This window comes from Oreochromis aureus, linkage group 18 (assembly GCF_013358895.1).
Source record: "Oreochromis aureus strain Israel breed Guangdong linkage group 18, ZZ_aureus, whole genome shotgun sequence".
In the NCBI taxonomy this organism is placed as follows: Eukaryota; Metazoa; Chordata; class Actinopteri; order Cichliformes; family Cichlidae; genus Oreochromis; species Oreochromis aureus.
The window spans coordinates 24381299-24400122 of record NC_052959.1 but is presented as its reverse complement, the minus strand read 5'-3'; the positions used below and the strand labels follow the sequence as shown (position 1 = coordinate 24400122).

Here is an 18824-nt window from a genome sequence, read left to right as displayed (position 1 = left end):
ATGGGTAGAAGGTCACCAGTCTGCGTTCAAGCAGCACTGCATCAAAAAAAGTCATGATTCTGTCATGGAAATCACTGAGTGGGCTCAGGAACACTTCCAGAAATCACTGTCTGGGAATTAATGCTTGTGTAACTGGGAGCTTGTGTAACACCTTTTTCCAGGTGGAAAAGCAATCATCACTGCTGAAAGGTATATACACTTTTTAGAGCAACATAAAGCTCCCATCCACATGACGTCCTCTTTCAGGAAAAGCTTTGCATATTTCAGACTATGCTAATCTGATTACTGCCTTAGTAGGAGAAGAGTCCAGGTGCTGACCTGGCCTGCCTGTATATCAGACTTTTCACCCATGGAAAGCATTATGAGCATAATGAAATGAAAAGTAAAAACAAAGAAGAAGACCTGGAATTTTTGAGCAGCTAGAGTCGTATATCAGACAACAACCAGACGACATTCCTCTCCCTAAAGTCCACCAACTGGTCTCCCCAGTTCCCAGAGGGATACAACTGTTGTTAAAAATAGTGGTTAAAATCATGGGGTTATAAGATCTCCAAATCTAAAATAGCCTAATGTTTTAGGAACTGAGGTTGTGCAGGGATTGACTGATATCCCGAATCATGAAACTTTGCACTGATGGAAAAAAATCACTTCTGTGAAAATAAGATACTACTAAGGGACTACCGGTTTAGTAATCTGTGGTTTAGTTTGAATGTACCCATTGTTTACGTCGTAAACAAGCAGGTTTAAAGGCTGACCAGTTTTTGGCACAACACCGGTACTGTTACCAGGGCAACGTGTGACCCGTGCTACACAGCAACCTCAACATGTCCTTTAAATCACAAACAACACTTACATTTACGTTACATGTACGTTCACTAATACTTCTAACAGGTTTAACTAGACTATTGCAGAGTGAATTTAATGTGCATGTACAGTATATTGCAGACACGCGAATATGAGACTTCCTTGATTAAAATTCTCGATTAAATCAATAAAGCACAATTTAACTTGGTACTGGTCACGTCGGGATTTTATAAGATTATTTTATAACATGTTTTTCCTTCCCTGTACGTCTATCTCAGTGTCCACACATTATAACTCGTTTACTGTACCATAATCGCATCAGTTGCCAGACCACGAGTGCGCGCAACAGAGGGCTGTGCACTCGCGCGTTCAAGTATTTGTACCCACATGCTCGCTGAGCTCAGTCAGCGTTTGACTCAGTAGAGGCAGAAGGGATCCAGGATTTCCACTTGTCAGTTAACTCCACGATACCGAAATCAAGTGCATCCCTTCAGCCAACATGTCAAAGTTGGATCAGATCCTTATCCTCGACCCTCCGTCTGACCTCAGATTTAAAGGTATGTGAATGAACTATTATTTATTTATTTATTTAGTTGTTGCTGTGTAAAATGTCCAGCGAGTAGTAGTAGTAGTAGTAGTGGTGGTGGTGGTGAAGCAATGATTTCACACTCAAGCGAATTTCGTGCTAGCAAGCTAGCTAGCATTCACCGCCATTTTAAGTTAGCCAGGGAGCCGGACGGGCCGCTGCAGCCCGGCGCTATAGTGACGTGGATAGCCGGGCAGGCGTGCGCCCAGGTGGCCTGCTATTCAGTACCAGCTTACTGACAGTACCAGGCAAAGAGCTGGAAGGATGTGGCTGTCAGTGACTGCTTAAAAAAAGGAGAGTTAAAGTCTACACGTTAAGAAGCATGTTTGTGTATGTCTTCACATTTAATATCAGCTACTATGCTGTTGCTAGTTGTGTTAGCAGGAGTAAACTGTTGTTTCTTGGGGCTTAGGCTATTCCCTGGAAAGAAATTAATTTCAGAATGAAAAATCCGGCGTTCATCTTGATACACCTGTGGCAGGAACTTGTGAAGCCAGTAAAGTGGCTGACAGTTGGAATGACAAACTTGGTTAGCTAACGTGAACTGTAACAGCATGTATAGTTTATTTATTTTTTTTAATAGCAACACCGGGCTAACATTAGTTCAGTTGATCTAAACCTATTAGCTAAATGTTGGCTAATTTTAAGCGTGTGTTCGCATCCTGGACAAAACAGGACGGCACATTCATGGGAAAGCAGGGTGCTTCACGCATTCGGTTGGCACTGATTGCTTTTCCTGGTAGTGATAACGTCCAGTGATGTGTCAGTTAACCGTTGGCTAATGATAGCATTGGCTAGCCTGCTAATGCCAAAGTTGATGTGTAGTTGTATAACCGTATTGTTTTGCGTCTGACAGACCTGAAGAGACCAAAAATCACATTTTTTAAAAGTCATAGATAGAACATAACTTTTGGTCATTTGTGAGTCCAACTGTTGCTCTTGTGGTCAAGTGAATGAAGTGGCAGTAAACGGCGCTGATTTCAATGAAGCTAGCCCTACCAGGCCATGGGTGACACAACAATCTCCACAGTTGGACTATTTATCCTCATCATTATTCATTTTGACCCAGAAATCCGCACAGCACTTCTCGTATTTGTCCCAGTTACCAAGCTCTGTGTCTGCTGGAGGCATTTTTGCGAACTAGACAGTTATTTCTCTTTCTGTTGAATGTACCACTGTCCTGGACGAGGTTATAAGAGGACACTGGTGTTGGGACAAGGTGTGAATTGATACTGGTTGTAGCCTGACAGGATCGTTAGGAAGGACACAAGCTCACATTCCAGACCCACTGTGTCTTTGGGTGGGGTGTAATAATTTGAATGTTTTGGTGATGAGGTGTCCAGGGTGAAACTAAAATTATTATTATTTTGCCTGTATTATTTTGCCTGACGATGACACAAGTAGAATAAAGGCAAAAAACCCCCCAAAAACCCTCATGTTGAAACTGAAACTCATAAAATTTGTGTACATTGATTAAAATCCGGGAATGTTTTTATCATGCAAGGTGCAACAGAAAGTGTGATGGTGAATGGAGCCTTTTCCAGCAGGCTGACATTGTAATTGGACAGGGATAAGGATGTAAATCAGTAAAAACTTGCTCTGGCTTAAGTTTAAAGACATCTGGAAAAGGGTAGTAACCATTTGATTAAACTCACATTTGTTATGTCATAATAACAGCATCAATCAACAGGTTAATGGTGCTATTATGATAAAATTCTTCAATCATATTGTTGGAAAGCCACCAATAGTGTTATTTGTCTCGGACAGGTTGTTTTTTTTTTTTGGGAGCAACAAGGTAAACCAGAATACATAAATGAAATTTTCTCCAGCTGAACGTTAAAATTTCATGGGTATTTAGCCTGATGGTAGACACATGGTTCGTCATAATCTGATCATGGACCTCTACTTTTTTTTTACCCGATTAAGAAATTCTACTCTAATTTGACTTATTCCTGTTACTGATCAGTCACACGGTTTACATTTTCCCTCATCAGATTAAACTTTTGGCCTTTTATATTCTGGATTGGATGCAAAGCTAAATTGCATTAGTATGATGCTGTTCATACTGATCATTGTTTACTGATCATCATTGATTCATTTTATTCTTTAGCACCGAGGCCAAAATGTCTAATCCACTGCACATGTAAGAAAATCCCAATTCATGGGTCATAAACCCCATTCTAACAATTTGATATAAAATGTAATTTATAATGAAAATATGTTTGTCCTTGCAGTAGAACCTGCAAGCATATTGTATGTTGTATATCAGGGTTTTGGTTGTATCAAAATAGTCCTTTTGTAGGGACTGCATATGTTTATGACTCTGTATTACTTAACAAAAGAATTCAGGTATAGTGGCCCATTTGCTTTCATAAAAACCAGAGTTTTGTCATATTTTTAACCGGTCATGTTTAAAGACTCAAGTCTGAATACGGGTTAAGCCCTTGGGCCACTTAACCTGTTATTGAACCAGCATCATATTAAATCTTACATTGGGGGGGGGAAAACATCTAATCCCAAGTACTAAATCCCCCAAAGAATCCATCGCTTAACTTTGGGAGCTGTGTGTGCCCCCCCCCCCCTTTGTTTTGGTTTTTTGTTTTGGTTTTTTGGTTTTTTTTACATTTTTGTATGGCCCACATTTAAGTGGCTTCAGTTTTTCATGTCAAGAAGCAATCTGAGGAGAAGGAAGATGACCACAACTTCTTTACTGTCACAGAGACAGAGCTAAATCGGTCTGCATGTATCGAAGAGCTGGACTGTTTTAGAGCCTCTGCTGGGACTCCTCCAGCAAGCTAGAGGGGGCAGCCCTCCTTTCCTTGGTTGGTATTTTTAGAACAGGACTTGCCTGAGGGACCCTAACTCAGCATACATGCAACAAGATGAGAGAGGTGCTGCTTGAGCAAAGGTAGCATCTCAGTGTTGGGCAGTGGATGCAAGCTACAGTATGTGGGTGGGATATCTGATGCACACAACTGTTTTCCAGTTTTAGGCTTTGGTGTAGTAGTGATCAGTGTGTAAAATGCATGGAAGGTAGAAATATTTTTGACTCTGTTCATTTCCAGCCTATAGAAGCAGTTACTCATCTGTGCTAGTTTTCTGTTTAGGTCTATAAAATAAAAAAGTCATGGTTTTTACCTTGTCTTTCCAGCATCATAGTGCTGAAGCTATAATAGACATTGTTTCTGGTTCTCATACTACTACAGGTAGGCTCTGTTTTGAACAACCTGGTATTGTTCTGTCAGGAAGCAAGTCATTCTTTATAACTCATCTGTGTAGCAAGAACAAAGATCCTCGAAGTACACGCCATTAACAATGAGGTTTTTCAAGTTTGTATGAAGGCATGTTGTGACTCACCTGTGATTTTTAAAAAGGAAAAAAAAAAGCCCCAGTAGGCACACAAGTGTACATTCTGGTATTAGCTGGGTGGAGCCATTCTGTTCTGGTCACGCATTGCTTCTTATCTTTCAGGTCATAAATGAAGGCTAAATGCTGACTTTGAACTCCAGAAATAAAGCCAAGCTTCATAACTCGTGGAAGTAGGAAGAATATTTCTGTTTTTTGGTTTGTTCTGATATTTTTAGAAGTAAATCTAGTTTGGATCTAGATGTTTCATATACCTACGCGAAAACTTTTGTACTAGTAATTTAAATGAAGAAAGAAGTATTTTAAATTTTGAAGCCTGGCAGCTATTGGGTAACAGGTTTTATTTATTGATGATATATGACTCATTTAATATGTTAGGTTGTTACCTAGGAAACCGTAACCTGGACCCGAGACCACCGTCAGCTTCAAAGTGATGCACAATAAGCAGTTTGGTCCTTGTCTGGATGCAAGTTTGCGACTTGTTAAGCATAAGTTGTTAGCCAATGACCGTGCGGCATTAGATCCACCCTCCATCATTACAACCAGGCTCAAAACACCAAAATGTCATCTGCTGAAAATCCTGAACTTGAAGCTCCATAAACAGTGGGTGACATCACTGTAGTAAAGCCCATCTTTTATACTTGCATGCATGAAGATGTACACCTGTTAGCTGTTAACAGAGCCCATAAACAAATATCAAGTTGTAGCTGTGTCTAAATTCACAAATTTGGATATTTTGACACTTGTGACATCAGAATAATCACATGATGGACAGCTTGCAAATTGTCTGGCAGGTAAACTCTATAAACATGATTCATAACATCCATGCTGTGCTCCCAGCTAACCAAACATCATGAGAAATTGTCCAGGCTCCCAGCCTAATTGCGCTGATCGAGTTTGGGGTACCTCTGACTTGGCAAGAAGTTGTTGTTTTTTTTTTTCCAACATGATATGTTCAATCAGTGCTCGATAGTGCTGACCGTGGTTAAGGACCTAATTTAAAGCCAGTGCTGTCACAAGATGGTGAGCTGTTGTGCAACTTTTGATCTCCTGATACGTGACCAGTCAGCATCATCATGGGATGTCTATATGAAATTAGCTGTTTTGGAGACATGGAGGGGAATTGATTCAGGTGATCACTTGAGCGACATACAGGAAGTAGAGGTAATCTTTGATATCCCAAGCGAAGTTGTGCTTTCATAGGTCGTTCCACCCCACCATCGGTGTTGGATAGGCTATTCAGTTATTAAAAAGAAAAAGAATAAGTAAAGATTATTATTTTAACATCCCCAAAGAGTGAAAATTGGTGTCTTTCTCTCAAGGTTTCTTTGCCGTAACCTTGTATGTAACCTGACGTGCACCTCCTGAGAAATGTAACTACATGTTGGGTCGACACAGCCTGCAACGACTGGACAGCGTAGGGTTAAGATGGGGTTTCTGGTTATGTCATAAGTTAGGACGTAGATTTCTCACAGAAGTCTAAATTAAGCTCATGTCTTCATAAAGCCTATGTTATAAGGAGGGTTGTACAGATGGCTCATCCTTGTTGACTGCCATCAGTTTATCGATTAGGTGTGAAAAGGAGCAGGAAGCCTAAAAAACTGTTTATTCAAATAATACAAATGATATGAAGATGTGTATTTCTCTTGCAAAAAGAGGTATTTAAAAAAACAAACAAAAAAACTTGCATCAAAATCTGTCCAGAATTTCACAACTGATGGATTTCTAGTTGTTGTACTTGTGGCAAAACTACCCTAAAGTGTAGCCTCAAGCCAAGAAACTTGCTATTCAATAAGGCTTCTTAATCATGTTGTTGTAATTGAGTTACATGTCCGTATTTTTCAGCTAATCTTTTTAAATGTCTTTTTGAAGCTTGGCACCAAAACACAGCATGCCTCTCTGTCTTCCCGGGAGGAGGTGTAACCTAAAATATTGAATTTCTGAACTACTGTGTAAACATGTAGCCATCTTCCTCAGTATTGTGCCTTTTTTTGAATCTAGCTGACTTACTGGGGGGAATAAAAGCTTAATTTTTGGAGTTTCAGTCATCGGTGCAGTTTTCAGAATTCTGGATTTAAAACCATACACCAGTGTTGGAGACTGTGCTCTGAAATACAAAGCTAATGCTGCTCTTTTTTGTTGTTGTTGTTGTTGTTGTTGTTGTTGTGTTGTTTTCCAGGCCCTTTTACAGATGTAGTCACCACCAACCTCAAACTGAGGAACCCTTCTGACAGAAGAGTGTGTTTCAAAGTGAAAACGACAGCGCCGCGTAGGTACTGCGTACGGCCAAACAGCGGCGTCATCGATCCTGGATCAAGTGTCAACATCTCTGGTAAGTTTTTGTTAACTGTCTTTTTGCCGCCCATTTGAATGTGTAGTTTCGGACTGAGTGGGAGGGAAAGCGAATAAAGGAAATGTTCAAGCATAGGTCAACAAGCCCACATAGTCAATTGGCGGTTTCAGTTAGGGGGGAAGAAAGTCCAAGTGATCTATGCTGTTTTTACAATGTTTTCTGTATGATGTTTTTCTCGTAACCCTCAAGGCCACAAGCAATAAAGTTGTTCTGTGTACAACAAGAGTTCCTGGAGCTTTAATTTCTTCAGGCTTTATCGTCTTCTCCGTCTACCTTTTGGAGTAGATCAAGTTGTGCCAGAGATCTTATCTCAGCAGTTTTCTTTTAAGCAAGTCCACATATCTAAGATACTATACATTACTATATCTTTTGAATTTTAACATTTTGGGTGAGAACTGAAACTTGCACCAAACACAGTAAGAATGAAGCCATAATGCAAAGAAGGCCGAAAACCAAGTCAGGTAGAGTAGAGCCCAGATAAACACTGTCGTCTAACTAGGTAGTGCTTGTAGGTTCAGAATTGTCATAATTGCATATGTAGAGTACTTTAATTTTGGGTTATTAGAGGGTATTTATAAATGCCAGAATTCATAGATCACCATGCTGGTTTAGCTTATGGTTGCTGATGACATTAAGGTAGCTTGAGTACCATCAGTTTGTTGTGTTTAGGCTCCAGAATTGTCCATCCAGGGTGGCCACTGGGGCCTAACAGAAATATTGGAGTTGAGATAAAACAAAACTGCTTATAATGAGGAATATTAACAGAACGCCTCTGAAAACAGCCCATATTAGCATCTTAATTGAAGTAATACATTACTCTGATTAGTGGTTATAATTTCATCTTTTTTGGTGTGCAAATTTGGCTGCAGGCAAAATGGGGTTTCTGTTTTATTTGGCCAAATTAGTTTCAATTTGGCTGGTTATTAAGATTCATTAGTCATTTTAAAGACAGTTGCCTGCATTGTCTGCAGCACTGTTTCAACTCACTGCAGTGAAAGCAAAAATGGGTTGCTTGTTTTTAAAATGGTGATCGTTTTCCTCCAGCAGGTTTAGCAACTTATTTGAGCTCCAGCGTGCTCAGCGTTACTAGATGTGAATGTCTGTAGAAACGTCTCAAAGCACTTCTGCAGCATAGTCCCGGTAATGGTTACTGTGCTTTTAAATGCATTGCTTCTGTTTGTTCTTTGCAAACATTGCCAGTTTAGTGTATAACAAATGGCATTATTTCAATATTTGTGTGCAGAAATAGCCACACATTAAAGTTTCAGAGGGCTTTATTTCTTTGATGCTTTAAGTGAACAATGACATTGGGAGCTTGTATTGAATTAAATTGGAAAATGAATGACATCCTCTTGAAACTCAATAGATCCTTTAATGAACCTATTTAAGAGGGGAGGGGGGATCCCAACATGGATCTCTTGTGAATGTCTGACTCGCTGAAGTGTGTATTAATTTAATTCAGGCAATCAAGAACTTGAGTTTCAACATCTGTTGTATCATTCGTGAGAATATTGTCAGAGGTTTTTAGGAGCTACGAAAGTTAGATTCTTATTGGTCCTTCTGTGTCATCGGGGAGGTACCCGATTGGTCTCACACAACCACATTCAAGTATAATAAGGACTCCTCCAGAAGATGGTGGTGCCCCCCAAAGTGTTCTGGTCTTAACGGCATGAAGTATAAAGGAACACTGAGAAGGTCTAAAGATGCTTGGAACAATCATCCACCAAAGTACTTTGAAAAACTGTAAATTTACCCTTTTTTAAAAAACAAAACAAAGGGATCCTTTCTAATAAAAGTTGAGTAAAGAGGAAAAAAATTACTGATAAATTAAAAAAACATGCTGTAAAAACAATGCCTCGGATGTTTTCGCAGGTCATTTCTGGCGTTTAGTATGCTGACTGTTTATGCGATCTGTTTTCTGTGTATGCACGTGCTTTTATTCAAACAGTTCTAATTGCTCATCTCTGTTTTACAGTCATGCTACAGCCCTTTGAGTATGACCCCAATGAGAAAAGTAAACACAAATTCATGGTGCAGACGATTTTCGCCCCGCCAAACGTCACCGACATGGAATCATTGGTAAGTGACTAGAGATGGCACGATACCACTTTTTTATGTCCGATACCGATATCATAAATTTGGATATCTGCCGATACCGATATGAATCCGATATAGTGTTTTTTAATCAATAAAACTGTTTTTTTTAATATCTTGCTGCATTTTGTATAAGTTCATACTCAAGTTTAAGTAAACAACAACACTAAAGCTATTCTGTTATACCTGTATGTAAAAAAATACACTGCACCCAAAATATTTCATAGTTCAGCAATACTGATCAATCTAATAAACTTAAACCTACTCCATACTCCCTATTCTGGTATTTTAAAGAGTACTTAGCAGAAATATTAAGCAACCTAACTAATAGGGTTGCAAATTCCCAGCAAAAGAAAATAGGGAACCACCCCCCACCCTCCACCTCATGATGCTTAATCGACGTAATCAACTTTAATTTGATGCAGGGTGAGGAAAAAATGCACAGAAATAAATTATTTTTCAAGAATAATTAAATAGATTCAACATCTTTCTTCAGCAGAATTGCAGACTGCACAGATGGTACCTTCCCAAAGGAAGCAGTACTATAGCTTACTAGGGTATATTAGACTTAACAGTTACTATATACAGTAATGGACTTCTATACATTTTACATCAGATTAAAACTTTGGGTGTAAGATTCAGATAATTATTAATTAAAAGCTAGATATTTTAAATGAGAATAAGAAAGAAAAGTATGTCTTTGTGTCCCCTTTTCCCTGTTCATGCCCTATCGGCCCCCCTGGCTAAACTTTGCTAGATCCGCCCCTGCACAGTTACCAGCCGTCAGCTACGTAGAAAAGGATCCTGGTGTAGAAAGTAATATTAAATAAATTCTAACAACAGCTTATCAAGCTTAAACGTGCTGCTGTTGTTCAGCCGCTGGTTTCCTCTTTCTGGTGCAAAGTGGGCCAAAAACAAAGAAGAGAGACCGACTCGCGACAGAAAAGCCGATCAGCTGATCATTAAGCAGTTTTACGATTGAAGTAGGAGCAGGAGAGGGAGAGAGAGGTAGTCGCTCCATATATCGGTTGTTAAGCTTAATGTGGGAATGCTTTACAAACATTCAGAGATGAACTTACACACTTGCTTTACTTCTCTCTGGGATAACTTCCTCTGAGATGAAATGCTGGTTTGGTAGCGAGGCTACAAATACACACAGCCGCTCTATCACGTGAGGCACACTGCTCCGACATGCTACGGTTATGAGCCGAGTTACGCCATGTCGCAAGTTTTGTGAGGTGTTTTTCTGATATTTAATGGATTGGATTACATTTTTTATTTCTCGCCGATATCCGATCCAGTAATTTAGGTCAGTATCGGACCGATACGTAATATCGGATCGGTCCATCTCTATAAGTGACTGGGATTTACTTTTGAACCCATTATTTTGCTTATAATGTTGCAGCTAATAACACAGAGGTGTATCTTTTGGTTACGTAGCTCCGAAGTCATTTAAATGTGTCAAAGTGGAAGCATGAGTGCAGTGTTTGCACAAACTAAAACAGTAAACCTTACTAGTTAAAATCTGTTGAACTGAATAGTTTTTAATACTTATTGAAATCTTTCACATAAAACAGTTGATCAGCTTAAAAAAATTCCCATTTAAATGTTTTGTCTTCCTTCCACATTTCCTTTTATATGTAAAAACAAACATTACTGTACGGTCTTTATTTGTAAAAGGAGTCCTATGCATTCCAGTATCACATGCACATGACTTGTGCTTTAAAATATTAGCTTGAATTGACTCAATGAAAACATTTGATGTATGATATTTGATAGTAGAAATTATTTTTCTGTTCATTAAACTTTAAGTTGAAGGGTTATCATCATCTTCCTTACTCTGAAGCATTTTCCAGTTATCCACCAGGGGACAGCAGAGACTCGGTCAGCCAGTAAAACCTGTACATACCTTGTCATTGTATTCATGAACGGACTTGTTTTGAATGAGGTTTAAAATTCAGGAAGTATAGACAAACAGAGGTCTGACTGGTGCTGATGTATAAAATGGAGTCTCATGTTGTGAATTAATCTTTTGGTACTTTTCTATTTTATCGTTTGTGGTATACTTTTCTACTTTATTTCTTTATAAATTCAGAGTCTGGGTGGTGCCATTTTGAAATATGTTAAAATAGTTCAAAAAAACATAAAGAAATGAAGCTGTGCCTGTTTTGTTTTATATAGATTTAAGGCTAAATTGCATGTACATATAATGTGAAGTAGTTGGCACAGTTTTAATGTGTGCATCTGTGAACAGAATCTATCTGCTAGAAGTTTAAGTTTATGAATAACATGCTTTCATTTGCTTTTAAATCCTCACTAGTGGAAAGATGCAAAGCCAGATGATCTCATGGACTCCAAGCTGAGATGTGTCTTTGAGCTGCCTTCTGAAAATGATAAAGTGGTAAGGTGCAACAATCAGAGTCCCTGCTTGAACTGGATATGTGCTACTGAAAACTCTAGAAAAATAAAAATTGAAAGAATTGTTAAAATATCTGGCACAGTGTTAGCATGACATTCCTGTGTCGAGAGCAGAGTTTAAGATCTCTGCAGCATCTTCCAGCTGAAACAATGTTCAGCAACTAGGTGCTGTTAGAATAGCAGTGTGATGATTTACAGGCTGAGACACTGGTTTTATATACATCTGGAACTACGTCAGGTTGGTAAAGAGGGTGAAGCTTAAATGGGTCAGATCAGTACAAACTGAGTGAACAGATTCTGGTAGCAGGTTTTACTTTTTCACAACTAATCAGTGTTGGCTGATTAAAGAAGTTATATTTTGTAGCAACAGGTGTTGCTTAGGATAATTTTTCTATTTCCAGCAGCTGGAGTTAAATCACTGTGAGCTATGTGTAAGTAGGAGCACAGTTCCCTCATTTTAGGCTATGTCCACACGTACATCGGTATTTTTGAAAACTGAGATTTTCCGTTTTCGTTTAACAAAAAATAAAAAAAAATAAAATCCCGTCCAAAAGGGGAAACCGCTGCTAGGAACATGCCAAAGCAACAGGTGGCGATATATTCCTAACCGTGTAGAAATGTTGGCCAATCAGAAGTCTAGAAGCCTGGGTGGGAAAGAGTAAACAAAGATGGCGCATAGAAGCAGAACTGAGTCCTATGTGTGGAGGGACAGTAACTGTGTGTATATATGTAAGCATTTAAACACTGCAGAGAATAAAATTAACAGTAACAGTATTTTGTCTAAGTTCGCCATTGTAGAAATTAATTTCACCGAAACAATAACCTGTTCGGTGTGACATCAAAAAAGGCGCACACCTTTGATGCTGCGTTTTCCCCGTTTTCCTCGAGTTTTTAAAAATCTCCGTTTTCAGTGACTGAAAACGCGGTTTACGTGTGGACGAAAGGTGCAAACGCATAGAAAAATCTGCGTTTTCAAAAATACCCGTATGGACGTAGCTTTAATAGCACGTAGCCCTGACAATGTGTATTAAGTTCCTAATCCATAATATGCAAATCAGGACATCAGTATGTGTCAGTGTTGTTTAAAACTTTTTTTTTTTGGTTTAAACTGCTAACACTTGTTTTCACAAATTGAACAAAGACTATAAATCCTAAATTGTGTTTAAATAATCAGCGTAATCCACTTGTTTTAATCAAGTTCAGGTTTGATAAGTGTAAATGTTATGCTTTAAACTTAGATTTGGTGTCATTGTTGTGTGGATGGAGATGATATTTTCGTATATTTGTTCTGTGTGGTGGTGTGTTTTGTTTTTGTTTGTTTTTTTTAAAGCATGTAGTGAAAAAAGCGCAGACAGTACTGCTTCATGATGGGAGGCCTGTTACAAGACCCCTGGTCAAAAAGTGAGATCTCTCCCTCTCCCTGTACTATTCAGCAAAACACTGCTTTTAACTTTTTGTTTCTGAGAAGTTATTTGTAAAAGTAGCCATAGCTGAAATCGCTGTGTACAGTTATCTTTAAATTGTGATATTTACTCAGATGACGTTCACAGTTGTAAATGCCCTGAATGTCTCTAATTTTTCTGTCGTCGTGTACTCTCAGGCACTACTACATGATACTGAACGAGCATCTGGCATCTGTAGGGCTTATACTCTCTGTTCCACAAGTTCATTTTTGTAGCTGAAGGGAGTTCTTTATGAATGAATTGAGGACCGATCAGGCCACGTGCCTCCTGGATTGTATTGTGTGAGTGTTTAAAATATGGAACCTATTCACAGAGTACTGAAGATCATCTTCTGCTTACAGGAACATGTTAGCGTGGGCCATGCCAGCCTCGTATCAATGAAAATATCCCTAAATTATTTAATGAAAAGCAGCACAGATTTCCCAAGTTATCTCCACATAAAAGTAATCATAACCTGAAGTCTCTCCTAAAATACATTAATTAATACACTAATTGTGTTGTGCTCTATTGCCAGTTTTCCAAACTTTGAAAAATTCATTTTGTTGCCCAGATCTGCTCAGATCAGTGAAACCACCGACTGTTATGTAAATGGACCATCTGGTAGCTCCAGGTGTTGGCAGTGACAGCAGTTGTGGTACTGCTGGAAAATACAGAAAAGGGTTGAACTGAATAAGATTGTAATACCTGTTTTAAATATGATGAAGATCTGCACTTTGTTCTTACCTGCCAGTGCACCATGTATCAGGCTGTAGCAGGTCACACAAAGTGAAAGACACAGCAACGTGTTTTACTGTCACACCTCTCTACTTAAATAAAGACCAAAGGGAAATGTGTAATACTGACGTTCTTGAGCATAGGAGAAATGTCTTATGTAAATGTTTAATTACTAGATGCATATTTTTTTTAGCATACATCCAATTCTTGTGGCGCACAAGAATCGTGGCTCGTCAGTGTGTTTTTCATTTCAACAGCTAACTTTGTCTTCGCTGCTGATGTGAAACACTGCGTGAATAACAAAGGCAGCCTCTAACGTTTTTTTTTTTTTTTTTTTTTTTTTTTTTTTTTTTTTTTTTTTAGGTGAGACAAGGTGAAAGCTGTAATGAAAAAGATGTTAGTGTAGCTTAGTGCCTCCACTGCATGTCCTTAAAGAGTAGTTCAGACTTATTAGAGTTACCTAGGTTGGTTAGGTTTTGTGTGTGTGTGGTCCCCAATATATAAGTAACTCCTCTAAATGTCTGCTGCAGGCTCACACTAGGTCATTTTTAAGACTGAAAAAATAAATTCAGTTTGTGTACAATCAGTCATCCTTGTTTTCATTGCTTGTTCAGTATCTTTTAGTCCAAAGCTTATCTGAGCCTTAGTAGGCCTCCTTATAAATGCCTGACTTGTGGGAGCGATATGATGTCCAGAGGGTTTTATTTGTTACCCTCCAGGAAGATAGCCGGGACTGTGATTCTAATTTTAATGTAGTTTTATTTACTCAAGCTTGAAATATGTCTTGTTTAACAAATGGCCCAAAATGATCAGGATAAACTCCTGTTAAGTACTCAATGCCTTAACTGTGTGCTGGCCAATCAACCTCAAGAGTGTAGTCACTCCCTAAAGGTCCGTTTTTGAGCCAGGAAAACCCCCGATCCTGCCCTCATACTGATTGTCAACTTTCATCTGCTACTACGCAGCGCTCTTTTTCCACCCCTCATGTTGTCATGCTGTCTGTGCCACTACACAAAGCCACATCCACCATGACTTTTGGAAAGATGTGTTTTTTGTTTTGTTTTTTTTTGTTTTTTTTTCCCGCTTGTCTCTTTGATCTGGCACCATGAGCCTCGGGGCCCTCGAACAAGGCTGCCTTTCTTTTGGCTTATGCTTCCGTCTAGAGGCTAACCTCCATACTTAGCCCAGGGCATACTGGGCCTCACCTCATCCTCTCTTTGTTGGGCAGAATGACGTGGAGGCGACCCGAGCCGCCCCCGTGATGAACTCCGTGAAGGCGGAGTCGTCGGCAGCCGCGGTGCCTGTCGCTGCCGGAGCGGACGACGCGGAGATGAAGAAAGTGCTGGAGAAGTGCAAGAGACTGCAAGCTGAGATGAACAAGCTGAGTGAGGAGAACCGGCAATTAAAGGTTAGACATGATTAGTAACTAATTGTAGTCAAACACTTGGATCTTTAATGCTAATGCTAATTCCACACAGAATAAAATTGAAACGATGTGTGAACAGGGATTTACAGTCAGATATAATAGTACGAGCCTGTGAGTACACACCAATATCATACTACTCTCTGGTGGTTTGAGTGTGTTTGTTTCAAACTCTGTAGAGGCTGGTGACAGCAACATGTTTGAATGCAACACCGCATGTTGTGGTCGTCATGTGTGGGTGTATTTTGCTGGGTCCTTCTCACCTCTGGCTCTTCCAGAGCGTTGAACCGAGGATGAGAGAGGTTTGTTAGAGCAGTCAGAGTGGAAACATGAAAGCAGATATTTATGCTAATGCACGCTTCACAACAACCAGGCAGTGAGAAGGGACAGCTACACTGAAGGCCTAGCAGTCAGTCTCAGCATTAGCAAGGGAAAGACACGTCCCTCTGCTGGAGAACAGCAGGATGAATGCACCTCTTCTGTTTGGAGAATGCAAGATGATGTGCAAAAATCAGTTGAAATAAAAGATTAAAATGCACGGATTTGCATGTTATTCCTCTGTTTGTGGTATAAGCTAGATAAGTGACACAACAGGAATTTCCTGAGACAAACTGGAAAAGGGAGGGAACATTTTCAGGGTATTGGACACTCATTTGAACTACTGGATGACTTGTTGGCATCTCGACGGAGTATGATAGGATGTGCATCTAGATTGATGCTCTTGTACTTGGAAGTGGGAAAATTACACATCGTCTTCTCCATAGTGAGGTCACAAATTAAAGAGAAATTTCTCAGTTTTCGGACAGTCTCCGTTGTCATTGGTGACCTCTGCTCTACAGAGAGCTCTGCAAAGAAATAAGAACAGATTTTCAGCATCTGCTCTCTCACTGTGTGAGATGAGGGGAATGGCCTTGGAAAGTGTGGCTTAGAGTACATATGTTAAAAGGCTCAACGACCTCAACAGGAGCATCCAAGTTGCAAATGTAAGTTTTTTGACCTTGGAGATGGTTACAGCAGCCCAGCAGGACGCTGGAAAGCTTTTTTCTCTCTGTTTACATGAACAACATTGTCCCTTCCTTAGTATCACTATGAAGTCCTCCAACTCGACTGCTATCTTGGATCACTGCGGTTGCTTATTTCGTAGCCCGTCTCTCAACAATGGGGAGTGAACCATGAGTTTAAGTACAGTAGTCACTGGGACAGAAAACTGCAAATATGGGCTGGAAGTTTGAGAATTTCTGTAAACATGCTTGTGTTTTACTAATCTTATTACCTTTTCCACTCCTCTTCTTCCTTTTTTTTTTTTTTTTTTTTCTGTTCTTTGTTCTTTAAACAGGAGGAAGGTTTGAGAATGAGAAAGATGCCCCGCTCAGACCACATGACACCAAACTCGACCAGCCTGCTCGGCCGGGAAGCCAGCGCCGCCTCCCTACCATCCCTCCTCGTTGTCATAGCAGCCATCTTCATCGGATTTTTCATAGGGAAGTTCATCTTGTAGACTGGGAGAAGCATGCCAGCCGTATCCCATGCCTGGGCTCTGGAATTAAAAAAAAAAAAAAAAAAAAAAAAGGCCTGGAAAAACCGAGAAGTCTTTCTGTTGACTTTTGCCATATCATTGGTAGTGTGGCCTACAGTGAACACATCTGTACAGTATCATTTGAAGGCACCGCCTTTTTACAATCTCACACAGTTAGTATGCACAGAGTTGAGTGAGGAAAGGCGACAAAAGTGATTGCTCCCTTTTTTCTTTTCTTCCCCCACCCCCCCCCCCTTCTTCTTCTTTGTTTTGTTTTTTTTTTTTTTTTTCTTTTCCTGTATAAACCAGATATCCAATGTGGTGGGACAATGAAAGTTGTATACTATCAGTCAACATGGAAGATGCACCTAGAGTTAACCATGGGCAAGAAGCACTCAAAAGACTAGAGCTCTCTCTCTCTCTCTCGCTCCCTCTCTCTCTCGCTCCCTCTCTCTCTCTCGTGCTCCCTCGCTCTCCCTCTCTCGCTCTCTCTCAATACTACTTCTGTTTTTAATAGGAATTGAATGGAATGTTAGGTGTCTTGTAAATGTCGTTTTAAATCCTTTTAAACAAAAAAGGACAGAACTTCCATCATAAAGACGTTGCTACCTGTTGCTGGATTGCCTCTGAAGTAAAATCTGTTCGGTTTGTAATTTCTTCTACTTGTGTTGGAATGTTCAGGCCCAGCTGGGGATATAGGTGCCTCCTTCTTGTACATTTGTCTTTATCTCTCAATACAAATACAGACTTATTATTATTATTGTTATTATTATTATTATTATATTATTATTATTATTATTATGATTGCTACTACTACTATACAAATCGTATATCCTTCTGAGGCAGTTATTGACTGAAATAAGGTTTCCATTCTTAAAGTCCTGTCAAAGGTATTCAACATTGAAAAATAAAAATGAAAAATGTGGTTTTCATAGCTGTCTTTTCCTGCTTATTGTTGCTGCCAACGTTTTGCTTTGTACAATGCAGTACAGTACATGAATTACCATGCGTTTCTAAATATGCTCTATATCTCTGCTTCATAGGTTTTGCAGTGGATATATATGTATATATTTTGATGTAACCTAGATTGGTCAGATGAATCAAGATGGAAGTTTTGGGCTGTACTTTAGTTAGCGAGGAAGGGATTGTTATACATTTCTCGTGGTTTGAGCTCCCACAAACTAGGCGCTGTCACTCAGTGTTTGCGAGCCAGTTACGCCAAGGTAATTTTATGCATTTCTGGTACATTATAGTATTCCAGATGAGGGGGAAAAAAACCCATCTGTGGTAAGCTTGTTCCTGAATTTTTTAGCCTGATTGGTAAAATGAGAAAGCGTTCTTTACAAGATGCTGATTAATTTTTCTTTTTTTTTCTTTTTGCACAGAGTTGAAACCTACAATTATTCTGTTAAAGTGCGAAGTGACGTGATTCACTGCAGCATTGGTAAAAGACCACTTTTTTTTTTCTCTCCCTCTCTGTTTGGCACTAGAGAGTGGGAGAATTGCATGTTAGACTTTGGCTGTGTGACTATAGTGTTAAGAGACGAGCTGAAAGTTGCATAATTGTATGCTTAAAGTACAGTGTGGCCACTTTGAGTGAGACGTTGCTAGTACTGTTTTTGTCTTCATTCTTTATGGTATAGATTCAACAAGATGCTGAGATCATTTCTCAGAGATTCTCAGACATATTGAATGATGGTATTGCATAGTTGCTGCTCATTTGTCAGCTGCACATCCATGATGTGAATCTCTCGTTCCACCACATCCCAAAGGTCACTGTTGTTATTGTTACTGTGGTTACGGTTGCCTTCATTATCAGCTTGAAGCAGTCTGGTCATTCTCCTCTGATGCCAACAAGCCATTTTTACCCAGAGAACTGCCGCTCACTGTACGTTTTTTGCCTTTTCAGACCATTATCTGTGAACTCTAGAAATGGCTGTGTGGGAAAACCCAGCAACTATGTTCAAAGTTGTAAATCACCTTCTTCAATCTGGTGCTCTGTTTGAAGTCCAGCAGGTGTTCTTACCCATGCCATGAGTTGCTGCTATATGATTGGCTGTAGTGCTGACCAATTATACCACCAATTC

At 39.5% G+C, this 18824-nt stretch overlaps 1 protein-coding gene across 1 annotated transcript; it reads left to right on the top strand.

Annotated features, from left to right (window-relative positions):
* Nucleotides 1–1133: 1133 nt before the first annotated feature.
* On the top strand, nucleotides 1134–17669 carry vapal (VAMP (vesicle-associated membrane protein)-associated protein A, like). Its single transcript, XM_031731048.2, has 6 exons — nucleotides 1134–1361; nucleotides 6936–7088; nucleotides 9085–9188; nucleotides 11524–11604; nucleotides 15027–15206; nucleotides 16558–17669. The coding sequence occupies exons 1-6, from the start codon at nucleotides 1304–1306 to the stop codon at nucleotides 16717–16719; spliced, it is 738 nt and encodes a 245-aa protein (XP_031586908.1). The 5' UTR covers nucleotides 1134–1303; the 3' UTR covers nucleotides 16720–17669.
* Nucleotides 17670–18824: the final 1155 nt, after the last annotated feature.